A 12,497-nucleotide genomic window follows, 5' to 3' on the forward strand; every position below is an offset into this window, starting at 1 on the left:
TTAAAGTTTTGTGTATTTCTCAGAGAAGTTTTATGTTTTTAAAATATAATAATATATTTTTTTCTGCCATCCAATTATTGGCCAGGAATCATTCAGCTGTTAAAACATACCAGCAGTTGAACGTCTTTATGTCATACCTGGAATGATCCTTGTTTCTTGAAAAGATTTGGAAGAATGTACCTCACAAATCTGTAAAAGCTTATAAAGGCATTTCACTGGAGATGAGATCAAAATACACATTTGTGCTGCAGAATCAGACCCCACAAAAGGAAAAGCAGCCTCATGTTTATTTTATAACATAATGTCACCGTGTGTCATGTTATCCTCTCGCAAACATACAAGGCAGGTGTTTTATAACACCTGTCTTTTAGACCTGTGAAAGCATAAAAATAAATATTTGATAGGAAGTTTTGTTGTTTTGTTTTGTTTGTTTGTTTGTTTTTTAAAAAAAAGCAAGCATAGAAAAGGTTGTCCTGTAGATAAGAAAGGATGTTTGGATTAGACAACAAAAAGAGGATTCCAGTGCTGGTCTGACAGTTAAAGAATGAAATTACAGAGAGATCAATGAGAAGAATTTTTCATCTTTTTACATCTGGAAGTAATTGTTGTCTGTGATTTATTGTAAGCATAAAAAAAAAAAAAAAAACACTGGAATGACTGATGTGGGTGGAGGCGTTGAATCTGTATAGTTCTTCTCTTCCTATAGGGACCTGAAAAAGACATTTCTGCTTCTCTGGCAAAGTGTGGTTTTGTGAGTAGTGGGATAAAAGTTCTGAAAGAATAGGTGTGTTTAAAATAATAAAATCGGTGGTGAGGGTTTATGATTTTAAGAATACTTGAAATTACCAAATGGAAATGCAAAATCTGAAGTACCACTGATACTTAGATCAATCCCAAATTACTTTAAGAACTCAGATGTATAATGAGACAAGATCACAATGCTGGTTCAGAATTCCCACTTTGAGTTTTGGGAATACTGAAGAGTTGGAATTTGGGTATGGTTTTTATAATTGAGGCCTATTTCTTTAATGAACCAAAGGAAAAGGTGTTTTGAATTTTGCTGGGTGTGAAGTAGAGTGAGCCACTGAGTTTATATGTCTTCTTTCTGTGATGGCTCTGGAAGACTTTGAACTATGTTCTACTGCTAGGCAGGCTCCAGGGTTCCAAGTTTAGATCCTGTACTATTTTCAGATGTTCCTTTCAGGTGGAAAATAAAGATTATAGGGTTGAAAATACTATACAATGACTATAGGAAATGAACCCAGTAGACTAAACAAGACCGAAGTTCTGCTTGGAGCTGACAGAGCAAATATAGCTTAATGTTAGGAGAGAAAAAGTAACACCCGCCTCCTCCTCCTCCTCCTCCTCCTCTGCACACACACACACAACTTGTTTACAAAAGTGCCTTGTAGTGACTGCTGGTGGTGTCACTCCGTCCCATGCCCCAGAGCTATCACCGGGCCTCATGGGAGATGTGACTACAGCATCGGACATGGGACTGTTTGTTCACTCACTTTCTGTGAAGAGAGTTTTGAACTGTGTTTTGAATAGACAGCATTTTCTTTGTGTGGTTGGTAAATAACACAGAGCAAAGTTAGTCAGCAAGTTGCATAGCTTCTGCATTCTGATTCTTTGGAGCCCTTTTGTACCAAGCTTGACAGGATGTTTTTAACAGAATGTGACCTCACTGGGATACCAGAGGTAAGGAAAAAAGTTATTTGGGCTGTTGTGGAATATTTTGCACAGAGCTGACTGAAAGTACTGCTTTAAAATGCCTTTTGGAAAGAAGATGGTTTCATGGTGATCCAGTCAACACCTAGTTCAGTGAAAATCAATGTTTTTCACTCCTTTGTAAGTTATAGGAAGTCTTGGTAAGATTTTCTATTTCCCACCTACGGAAAAAGATGCTGATTTGCAAATCTCAGAACGAGTATGTACTTGCTCTAATGTATTGAATAAAGGCCCAGTTCTAGTGACAGAACATCATAATGTTTTCTTTCTAATACAGAACAGAATAAGCAGACCGGGTCCAGTTGTTCTTCCAAGTCCTAGAAGCAGCAGTGTGAGAACTGGAGCGGTGGCGAATCCAGCAAGACCAGGTGACAGCGACCTTCTGGGCACCCGCCCTCGATCACTAGGTAAAGGTAAGAAGGAAGAAAGCAACAACCTGTTATTGGTGTGTTTTCTGGGTGAGATCAGGTGTGGGGTTTCATCACAGACCTTACAGCTGAGGCTGCTGCTTGTAGTTTTGCTGGGACGTCGTGTGAAAGGGGTTATGGGGGTGTACCCCCTTCTGTGCTGATCAGTACTGGGGAGAGGTGGCCCCTGCAGTGAGGGGGACCCCGCCTGGCTCCTGGCTCTTCAGGGTGTCATCTTTGGTGTGCTGCTCATGGTTCTAAGCACTGGCAGCCTTAAGGTGGAGTGATGCAAGGTCCAGAGGTGGTAAAAGGAAGGAGAAAAATCTGAGTGTTCAAGAAGTAGGAGAAGATTTTTTTAAAAACTATATAAAAAAACTATATATTTGACATATTTGTCTATACAGTATAAAAGTATTATAGATTCATGCTAAATATCTGAGTGTTCTGTTTATATTCAGGATCTAAGGAGTTTTTTTATGAAAGATGAAAGAAAAATGCATTATTACACAAAATAGCTTCATGAATAACACGCATCTTGCTGTTCCAAAATTGAATTAACAGTATGTGATTTGCCTTACTGTGTATACCAACAGAACTACAAAGTTTCATTGTTTTTGTAGTCAACAAGCATTGTTTTTTTCAAGTCAGTAAAGGTGATTTACAGAAAGAAAAAAAAACACAAAAAATTGTCTGGAGTTACTGACAGAGCTGTGAGAAGAAACAAAGTTCTCACGATACGTAAAACTGTTGTTCATACTTTAACACTTGCATAAGGAAGAAATCTAAAAATACTATTTTAAAACTGGAAAGTTTTGAGTGCTGCTAATAATGAAAGTGTTCTCTGGTAAAGGAGGATGGAAAAGTTTGCTCATTTACTTATGACTAACTAGAGTTGCTTTTTACTGTAAGGCACAGAAAGAACTAGAGATTTAGTTTTTCTTGTGATCAGTTGAAAGTGGATAGCTTGAAATTCATTTAGTAGTGTAAAAGATGTGGTGAGGGCATCAGTTGAAAGTGGATAGCTTGAACTTCATTTAGTAGTGTAAAAGATGTGGTGAGAGCATCACTGCTCCCAGTATGACAGAGTGATGACTTTGGTTTGACAAAGCACTTACAGTGATATTTTTATAGTCAAACTCTCTACTGTACTTTGATCCACTGGTATGTGGCAGAAAAGCTGCCAGCTCTGTCCTAATTAGAGCAAATATTTCCTCTTAAGAAATTTCTAGAGACAAGCATCTTCTCTGAAGTAGAAATCTGTCAAATAGGGATGGTTGAAAATGAATTGATATTCACTACTTTGGTATTTGTGTTGTGGTAATACTTGTGGTGCTCACCATGGGTCAGATGCTGGGTACCGTAAAACACTAAACCAGATTTTATATAACAAGCGCATAATGATGCAGGCATGAGGCAACAAATAAATGAAATAGTCATAAAAAATACACCCAGTGTTAAGATGGAGTTTTATGCTTTTAATATCTTTCTAAAGCTATATATGTGCTATCTGGGTTTTTTTACCTGATGAGTTTTCATAGTGTCTCACCCACTATAGATGAGCTGCCACCAATAGTTGGGATCTTCGTCGCTTTTTGACATTCAGTCAGGAAGAAGTTCGCAGGGTGGGATACAGTTTACTTTACCCCTGAATTTGAGCAAGAGTGCAAAAGTTCAGTAAAAGTAGGCTGCTTAATATTTGTGAAAGCTCTGCCGGAGAAACCAGTAGAGGTCAGCACAGAGCGCTGAGATGGAAGCAAGGTGCCAAGGCTCTGTGGGGCTTTGCGCTGCAATTTTCCATCTCTAACTTTTCCTTTAAAATGTGGTAGTGGTTTACACTCAATACTCCTGTCCCCCGCGAATGACACATTAAAAATACTTCTGTTAATATGATAATGGCCTATTACTTAAAGTCACTTAACAGGTATTTTGTAGCGTATTCTAGCTTGTGGAGATGTGATTGAAACCTTATTTTGTGGAATCATTATAGAAACCAACATGTAATACTTATTACTTATATATTGCAGTGGCAAACACGTCTACTTGTTGGTTTTGTAGCAAAAAAAAAATTAGAAGAAAGAGGATAGTTTTTAGAAAACAAGTTTTCAGATATTTAAAGGTAAAGTAATAAATGAATTTTTCTCATTTTAGGTAATGTTTGGATAATTATTGATTAGTATTGCTTTAAAAGTTCTTTTCTTTGTGTATTTACACATATATACAAAAAGAGAGAGGGAGAGAGGCAGGCAGAGTCTGTATATAAGGTTGAATTATCTTTTGTTTCACTTTTTAAAGCCATTGTTTGCTCGTGGTTTCCTTTTGTGATTTAAAGCATCACCATGTATAGTCAGCGCATGAAAAGATCCTTCAACATGTATTTGCTGCAAAAGCTCATCTCTGAAAAGCTTCTGTTCAAGCTGTGGATCTAGAAAGAGCAGCCTGCTTGTCCCCATTCTGTTTCCTGGCACTTTAACTAAGTTCTTTGAAAACTACCTGGCAATTAAATTTTAATTGTTTGATAGTAAGGATTTTTTAAAACATTATCACCAGATAAAAGTGGAATGTTCTATTTTGATTCCAGTATGAAGTTACATCTGCTGTCTGTGAGAGAATAGAACTATACAAATGGTGAATATTTTTGAAAATTCTCTTCACTTGTTCTGCTAATATTTCACTTGCTTCTTTAAATTGGTTATGGAGGCATATGCAGCATCTCTGAAATCTGTACTTTCTTTCTATTTGCTTTATGTTGTACTTTAGAAGCAACAAGAACTAGACACAGACTTTTCAAGCCTTTCTCACAGGCACTTGCTGGCCATTAGGGTCAGATGGTGTAAGTGTGAGGGCAGTTCAGAGGGCTTTAAGGGATCATTACTGCAAGGAAGGGATTCCCTGATACAGGTAACAGCTATCAACAATATAAACTGAGGTGGGAAGGAGACAGATGTCATAAAATGCTGTTTCATCTCTGACTTGTGACATGGTTTTTTCACACTTCTATCACTGTAACATCACACACAGGTTTTTCAATCCAGTACACCTGATTTTTCTTCCAAAAGATCTCCCTTCACACATGTAGTGTAAAATCTTGTTTTGGTGAAATCAATAGAAGTCCTGATGTTTGCATCAGTGCTGAGACTAGGAGTTCTACAGGCTCATTTGAATTTTTTTTTTTTTCTTCCCTGCGGCAAAGGAAACTTAGAATTAATCTAATTTCTTTCATAACACAAGGTCCAATCTAGCAGTGTGGCATATGAGTGACATGTTAATGACAATTTCCATTTTAAGCCCAAATTTCTCACCAAAGGCTTGGATTCAATTCCATTCAATTCAGTTCAGTTCTTCTTTTAAAGGGAAGTGGAGAAAAAAGTTCTAGTACTGATTTCACTCACTGGCTTTGATTGCGTTTTGAGAAAATATGTCTGAATCTGAAAGTCAAACCTGCCTTCTTTCTGCAGGTAAACTTCTGATGTCCATATCATGTTGGCACATGATATTTTCCTATTGCTTTTTTCACATCTCTCTCATTTTTTGTTGGGTAAAAAGGGTGTGAAAAATTGTATTTTGCTAAGCCCCAGTGGAAATGTTCATTTACAGTAACTGATATTCTACATTAGTTATTGTTGGGAGAGAATTTTTCCCCTCAAATGCTTTTTCTGAAAAGTAATGCAAAGGGTGAGGTTGAAGGTGATTCTTATAATAGTAAATACTAACTTTACATGTTCAATTTCATGAACATCTGAGCTGCTTTTATTCTGTAAAATAGGGGATACCAACCCCGAAAACTCAGGGACTGAAATAGTGTTGCTGGAAATGTGTTCAATCAAGTAAAATGTTATGCTATAAGTTTGATATTCTTATCTGTATGCTGACCAAAGATAGATTACAGCAGAACTGTTCATGATTAAGGAACAGAAGGTCTATCTTATCACTGAAGTTCTCAGTCTCTTGGAAGATTAATGTTTGATATTTTCTTCATTGAGATATTACATTCATATATTCTTACAGGTATAGTAACATTCTCATTTTGTTCCTCTTTTCTGATGTCTTTGATTTATTTGTTTTCTGTTTTTTAAAAATTGTTCCCTGCAAAGTAGCTGTGCATAGTTAAATTATCCTACCATTGTATAGTTAGGGTTTATGCTTGTTAAAGTCAGCGAAAAATTTCTCCATTCTTAGTGTATGTGTGTTCACAGGGGTGACTTCCAACATTTTTGCATTACCAGACAAGGAGGTATCTGTCATTTAACTATAAAGCTGTGGGCTCTACTTAAGAACTTCTGCCACAATTTCATAAAAAAAAAATGTGGGCTTGCATCCAGATGGAAGTAGTATTAATTCAGTCAGTGGTGATAAGTAATTGAGATAGCAGCACTAGTGAAAATCTCTTCATATAAACAAGGAAACTGTGGCATTTGCACCAGCAATTGAATAAATTAAAGTTCCTTACTTGTAATTAGATTATTAACCTGCAGATTGCAAAATAACCTAAAATAAATTAAAGCAAATAAATTAGAATGATAAATATAGGCAAATAAATGGTAATTTCAAACATTTCACACTGAGAAAAAAGATAGATTGTTTTTACTCGTAGGAATGAAAGGACAGCCTAAGGAATTAGTATAATCTGGGAAATGTACTTTTTATCTCAAGAAAATGTGAGTATAACAGTTTTGACTTTGGTGGTTCTACCATTGTAGTGAAGCATCTATAAGGAGGCTACTGTGCTTAAGGGATCAGAAATTATGCTTTTCCATGACTATATTAGAGTGGATGATATAGCTGGGTTTGGTTTTTTTTACATTATCCTGGAGTCCTATTGGGGAAACTGTTACTTGTTCTTTTCATTGCATAGCTCAGGTCAATACTAGGCTTCTCATTTTCGTTCCCTCACTTACTCATATGTCAAGGATAAACTTTAGACTCCAGTCTCTCCTTGATATTCTTTACCTTCCATTGAAATCAATAGGATGCTGAACCCAAGTCTTGGGTGTCTTAAGTATTCTGGTAACAGAAAAAACCTGTTTGTACAGGGTGGCATGAGGCTGAGGACCTGTAGCCTTTCTAATACCAACATTAAACCTGAGGCATAGATGGAGTTAAGGCTTTCTATAAACTCTGAAAATCTACAATGTTTTGATTACTCAATATACCGCAAGGGGATATTAAAAATAGGCTTCACAGAATAGAAAATGTTTAACAAGTACAAAGCCTTACTTTTTCCTTTTGTACTTAAAGGCCAAATCTCAATTTCAATTGTATGCACTGGGTTTTCCCAACACTGTAAAAATACAATGAACAGCAATGTTATTTGAGCTATTGTTATGTTGGTCCAGAAAAATAAATGAGCCTTTCTGAAAATTTTTCATCTATGTTTATATGTATTGTACTCAGATTTTATATCTATATATACCTATATGACTATACACAGAATACTATGAAATTCCTGCAGGGAAATACTACTTGGGAGCTCATCAATATTTTTCATGATCTCAACAAATTCATATGGACATTGATTTTGTTCCAGGAATTAAAATGTTAAACTTAAGCAAATATTTAATTAAAATTAGATGGAATGTGGATAGAAGTCTTAAAAAATACTAACTGCAGCTTTAACCAGCATGAAGCAGAAACAGTTGTCACTTCCCATGAACCTGACTCACAGAAATCTTTTATCTATTTTTCTCAGTAATAATTTTATTAGTAGTGCTCCTATGGAAGTGTTAATCATGTGATTGCATGTGTCAAAGATATTCCATTTTGCTAGCAGATTTATACGACTTCAGAGAAATTGTGTGAGTGAAGATTTTCTGGTAGCTTAATGTTGATGGTAAACATGACCAGAGAGAATGTGAATGCTTATACTTGGCATGCTTACACCAGTTCTTTTGCAAAAAAGTGTGATTTGAAGTAGCATGAATTTTAATTCTTGACCAACCTAATTGCATTCTGTGATGACTGGATTGACTGGATTTGTGGTTGAGGGGAGCAGAGGATGTCATCTGCTTTGACTTTAGCAAAGTTTTCATCACAGTCTCCCACAACATCCTTATTTTCAAGCAGGGCTGTTATGGAGCAGATGAATGGACTGCTAGTTGAGTCGAAAAATGAATGGGTCATTGGACTCCAGGGGTAATGCCTAATGGTTCATACTCTGCCTCCATGCCTGAGTTCATAGAATCATAGAATGTTTGGGTTGGAAGGGATCTCCAAAGGTCACCTAGTCCAACCTCCCTGCTATAAGCTGGGGCACCTCCAAGTAGATCTAGCTGCTCAGAGCCCCATCAAGCTGGACCATGAATCTGTCCAGGGATGGCGCTTCTACCACCTCTCTGAGCAACCCATTCCAGTGATCTATCACCCTTATATTAAAGAACTTTTTCCTAACATCTAACCTAAATCTCCCCTTTTCTAGCTTAAAGCCATTACCCCTCGTCCTGTCACTACAAACCCTTGTGAACAGACTCTCCCCTGCTTCCCTGTAGGCCCCTCTCAGGTACTGGAAGACTGTTATAAGGTCCCCTGGGAGTCTTCTCTTCTCCAGGCTATACAGCCCCAACTCTCTCAGCCTGTCTTTACAGGGGAGGTGCTCCAGTCCTCTGATCATTTTTGTGGCTCTCCTCTGGATGTGCTCCAACAGGTCCATGTCCTTCTTGTGCTAGGGGCTCCAGAGCTGGACACAATACTCCAGGTGAGGTCTCACCAGGGGCAGAAACACCTCTCTTGATCTGCTGGCCACAGTTCTTTTAGTGCAGCCCAGAATTCGATTGGCCTTCTGGGCTGCCATTGAGCATTGGTGGCTCACGTCCAGCTTTTCATTTATTAATATCCCCAAGTCTTTTTCCAAAGGATTGCTCTCTAGCATTTCTTCTCCCCACCTGTATTGATAGTGTCCGTTGCATTATCAATAGTTCCTCAGGGGACTGTCCAGAAACCCATCCTGCTTAATAACATAATAAGTGTCTTGGTGGGCAGCAGGTTAAACATTGCATGCTGACAATGACAAAGGCTAACATAGCACTGGTTTGTTAACAGCAGAATACCTAGTGGGTCAAAGGAAGCTGTAATTTAGCTTTACTTGGTACTAGTTAGGCCACATCTAGAACATTACATCCAATTCTGGATATCCCCATAAAAGACAGAGGTTGATCAACTGGAGCAAGTTCAGTGAAGAGCTACCAAGATAGTTGGAGACAGGATCATGTGCCCTGTGAAGAGATTCCAAGAAAGCAGGATTTGTTCAATCTAGAGAAGAGATGCTTTCAAGGGAAAAAACAAAAACAAAAACAAAAAAACCCCACAAACTAACAACAACAACAACAAGAAAAAACCTCTCAACACCTAACACACAACGTGTTCAGGTAGAGCGATCCTGAGAAAATAATAGTGTTGCAACTTAAAAAATAACATTTTCCTTGTAAGTGAATAGTGCCTCCTGCCTCCTTTAGAAGTTTGCCCATTCCCATGCATCAGTTGAGCCCGAGTTGTTAAGAAGCTCTAATGAATATCTAAATATTGCAAGATATTTCCTTGCAGTTAGGCAGTAGATGTAGTGCTGCACTACCTGTAAAGGCAATGTATTGTTTTCAGGCGTAATAACGGAAAACAAAAAGTTATGTTCTACATGTAATCTGATGTTTTACCCAAGTCTCTGAACCTCCTGTGTATTTTTGGGCCTATCTTTTCCTTGTGTCAAGTCACCATGATTAACAGTGTGGACTGGGGGCTAGAAGGAAAAGGAAAGGGCTCATGAGCTCTCTTGGGTCATTGCTAGAAAATACTCTGTTTGGGAATGTGGAATATGTTATAATCTGTTTCATGTTATATGGGTTTCTACTCTGAAGATATTAGGAAGTGGCTGGGAAGATACCAGTGTGCTCACCCCTGGAATTGGGACCAGTAGAGTGATACCAGGATGTTAATCTATTCTATCCAGAGGTACTGCTATTAGGCCAGGGAAAGCATCTCTCCCCCAGTGGCTTTGTCCTGATTGCAGAAGCAAGTCTGAGAGATATGTTTACAAGTTTGGTTTGTTGTCCTGGCTCAGGCTGTGCTGATCAAATTCAGGACTACCCAGTAGGCAGCACTGCTCACAGGACCTGCACATTTTTAACCTTTTTTCTTTTTCTTACCTTTTCCCTTTTATACTTTTTGATGTTCTTTTTCTTCTTCCTGGTTAACTCTATCCTGCTTTGGTCTTCTCCCAAACAGAAACCCAAACTGCCCCAGTTTGTTTCTCCTCACTGGTCCCAGCTTTGTCAGTTCTGTTCTTTGCCCTACCTCTGTGAGTTCAGTATTTCTGACACCATTGCTGATGTGCTGGACACTGTTGATCTTGCATGACTCTGCTCACCAAAAGTGAGTGCCTCACTGCTCCTCTTCAACTGTCTGTGAAGTCTGGACATTGATCACACAACTCTCTCTCAACTGCCTGGGAAGTGCAGCCATCCTCCACAGCACTAACTATACAGCTTATTAGTTTCTCAGTTTATCTCTCAGTAGTTTCTCATTTTCTGTTCATGTTTGCACAAGTAGTGTTAGCATGTCCTATTCAGTTAGCTTTAACTCCAGGCAGAGCCCAGACAGCAGCCTCATTGCTTTTCTGAGCCTAACACCAGTAGCATCATCCTTAGCTAATGCTATTGATGTACAGTAACAGGAAAGGTAGGTAGTGAATCAATGAATTTAATAGTGCTTGGTGTAAATACGTAGCATCTTCACTTTCAGAAAAAGTACTAACACATTTAGATGACTTTTCTGTTTTAAACATTGAATTTAAAAATTAGTAGTGGTGAGACAACCATACTCAGGACTCTACATGTGTGATTTCCATAGCTGTGATCACCAGCCAGCATCGTATGTAGGACAGGATGCAATGTGGAAACAAATAGAAGCGAGTGTATGTTCCCCTTCATGTATCCAGACATTCCTGATCTTCCCTGCTTAGATCATCAGTGGTGATAGCACGATGCAGATCTGCAGAGGGAATGAGGACACAATACAACAGCTTTGGAGAAGATCAGAGCAGTTTGGATCATGTGTGTTGTCACTATTGTGATGAAGGGAATAGGAGATAAGGGTATGGGTGATGATGGCTAGTGTTGAATGAAACCTCTTTAGTTTCATTCCACACATCCTGACACAGGTACCTGTTTGTCAGGACTACTTGGGTGTTACAGTATGTGAATGGAAACAGGACCAAAATGTTGGTTCCAAGCTAGTAGGAGCTGAGTGGCATTTTGTGAGCAGGTGCCATTGCAGCAACTGTGATACGCAAGCTTGGCTGCAAGGCTGGGTATGGTGTTACAGTTATTTATTCCTGTGGTAGTTATATGAGAGCTGCCTGACTCAACGTAGAGTCTCATCTGATCACAGCTGCACAAGCAGACCTAGTCAATGAAAGAGGAAACTTTCTTCTCCTTGTTCCTGGTCACTGAGGACAGTGGGAAGCAGAGCAAGTAGGAGCAGCTGAAGCCATAGCTATTGATGCAGAATCAGGGTGGGAATAAACACTTGGAAACTGTATGCTGGAAAGGTCCCTTATTTTAATTTATGTTTAACCTAGATGGCTTCAGGTAGTCACCTGATAATCAAATGGAAATGTGCTCTGGTTAGGATATACTGGGCTCCACCACTGCTGGAAGGCAAATACCACAACTGGAATACTATAGTCTTCTGGTATTAGGTAAAGAAATGTGACTTCAGCTGCTCTTGCTTCCTCTGCTTCCTGCTGTCTTAGTAGTCTTGGAAATCATTGTTTGCACTTTTTAATCCTCAAAAAAACAAAAAACACTTTCTTAAATGGTTTTGAGACATTAGGAAAATTAAATTAATGCTACTCTTGTAAATATACACAAAGCCTTGCTTAGTGGATATGTAGCTCTTAAAACCTGTAGAAGTTGGGGGTTTGGAACGGTTCTGTAGTATTTTGGTAATAACATTCAGTTGACTCATTTCTGTATTATTAAATCTTTACAGTACTTGGCTGCAAGTACAACAAAGAAATAGCGTGCGTAATAATTTCTACAATTGTAGAGTCTGCTGCCCAATTACAAAAAATCTGTCCAGAAAAAAGAGAAAATGCAGCACATCCTATTCACCTGTTCATATAATCTTATGGCTAGTGCTATCACAAAGGCATCAGGTTCATTCAGTGATTTCTTGAGGTCAGATTTCATAAGCAAAGTGAATTAGGCACAATGGACAATGCTGACAAATGATGAAAAGATAATGCTTGTTCTTGTAGTGAAACAAAAGTTCTAGAATTTTTTGTATGAATAAAACTACTCTTTCTAAAACACCAGGTTTGCCAAGAATTTCAATGGAATAGTTGGAATAAGATGATATTCTCACATGGGGTTT

The 12,497-nt window shown here is 38.2% G+C and overlaps 1 protein-coding gene across 1 annotated transcript in view; it reads left to right on the forward strand.

Annotated features, from left to right (window-relative positions):
* The first annotated feature begins 1,662 nt into the window (after window positions 1–1,662).
* The window catches only part of ST18 (suppression of tumorigenicity 18, zinc finger), a 165,355-nt gene continuing 154,520 nt past the window's right edge, over window positions 1,663–12,497 (forward strand). The window contains exons 1-2 of the mRNA XM_008943419.1: window positions 1,663–1,701; window positions 2,009–2,144. Of these exons, the coding sequence (XP_008941667.1) occupies window positions 1,663–1,701; window positions 2,009–2,144 (175 nt within the window). The remainder of the gene's footprint in view (window positions 1,702–2,008; window positions 2,145–12,497) is intronic.

This window comes from Merops nubicus, unplaced genomic scaffold, assembly GCF_000691845.1.
Source record: "Merops nubicus isolate BGI_N331 unplaced genomic scaffold, ASM69184v1 scaffold5597, whole genome shotgun sequence".
Taxonomy (NCBI): domain Eukaryota; kingdom Metazoa; phylum Chordata; class Aves; order Coraciiformes; family Meropidae; genus Merops; species Merops nubicus.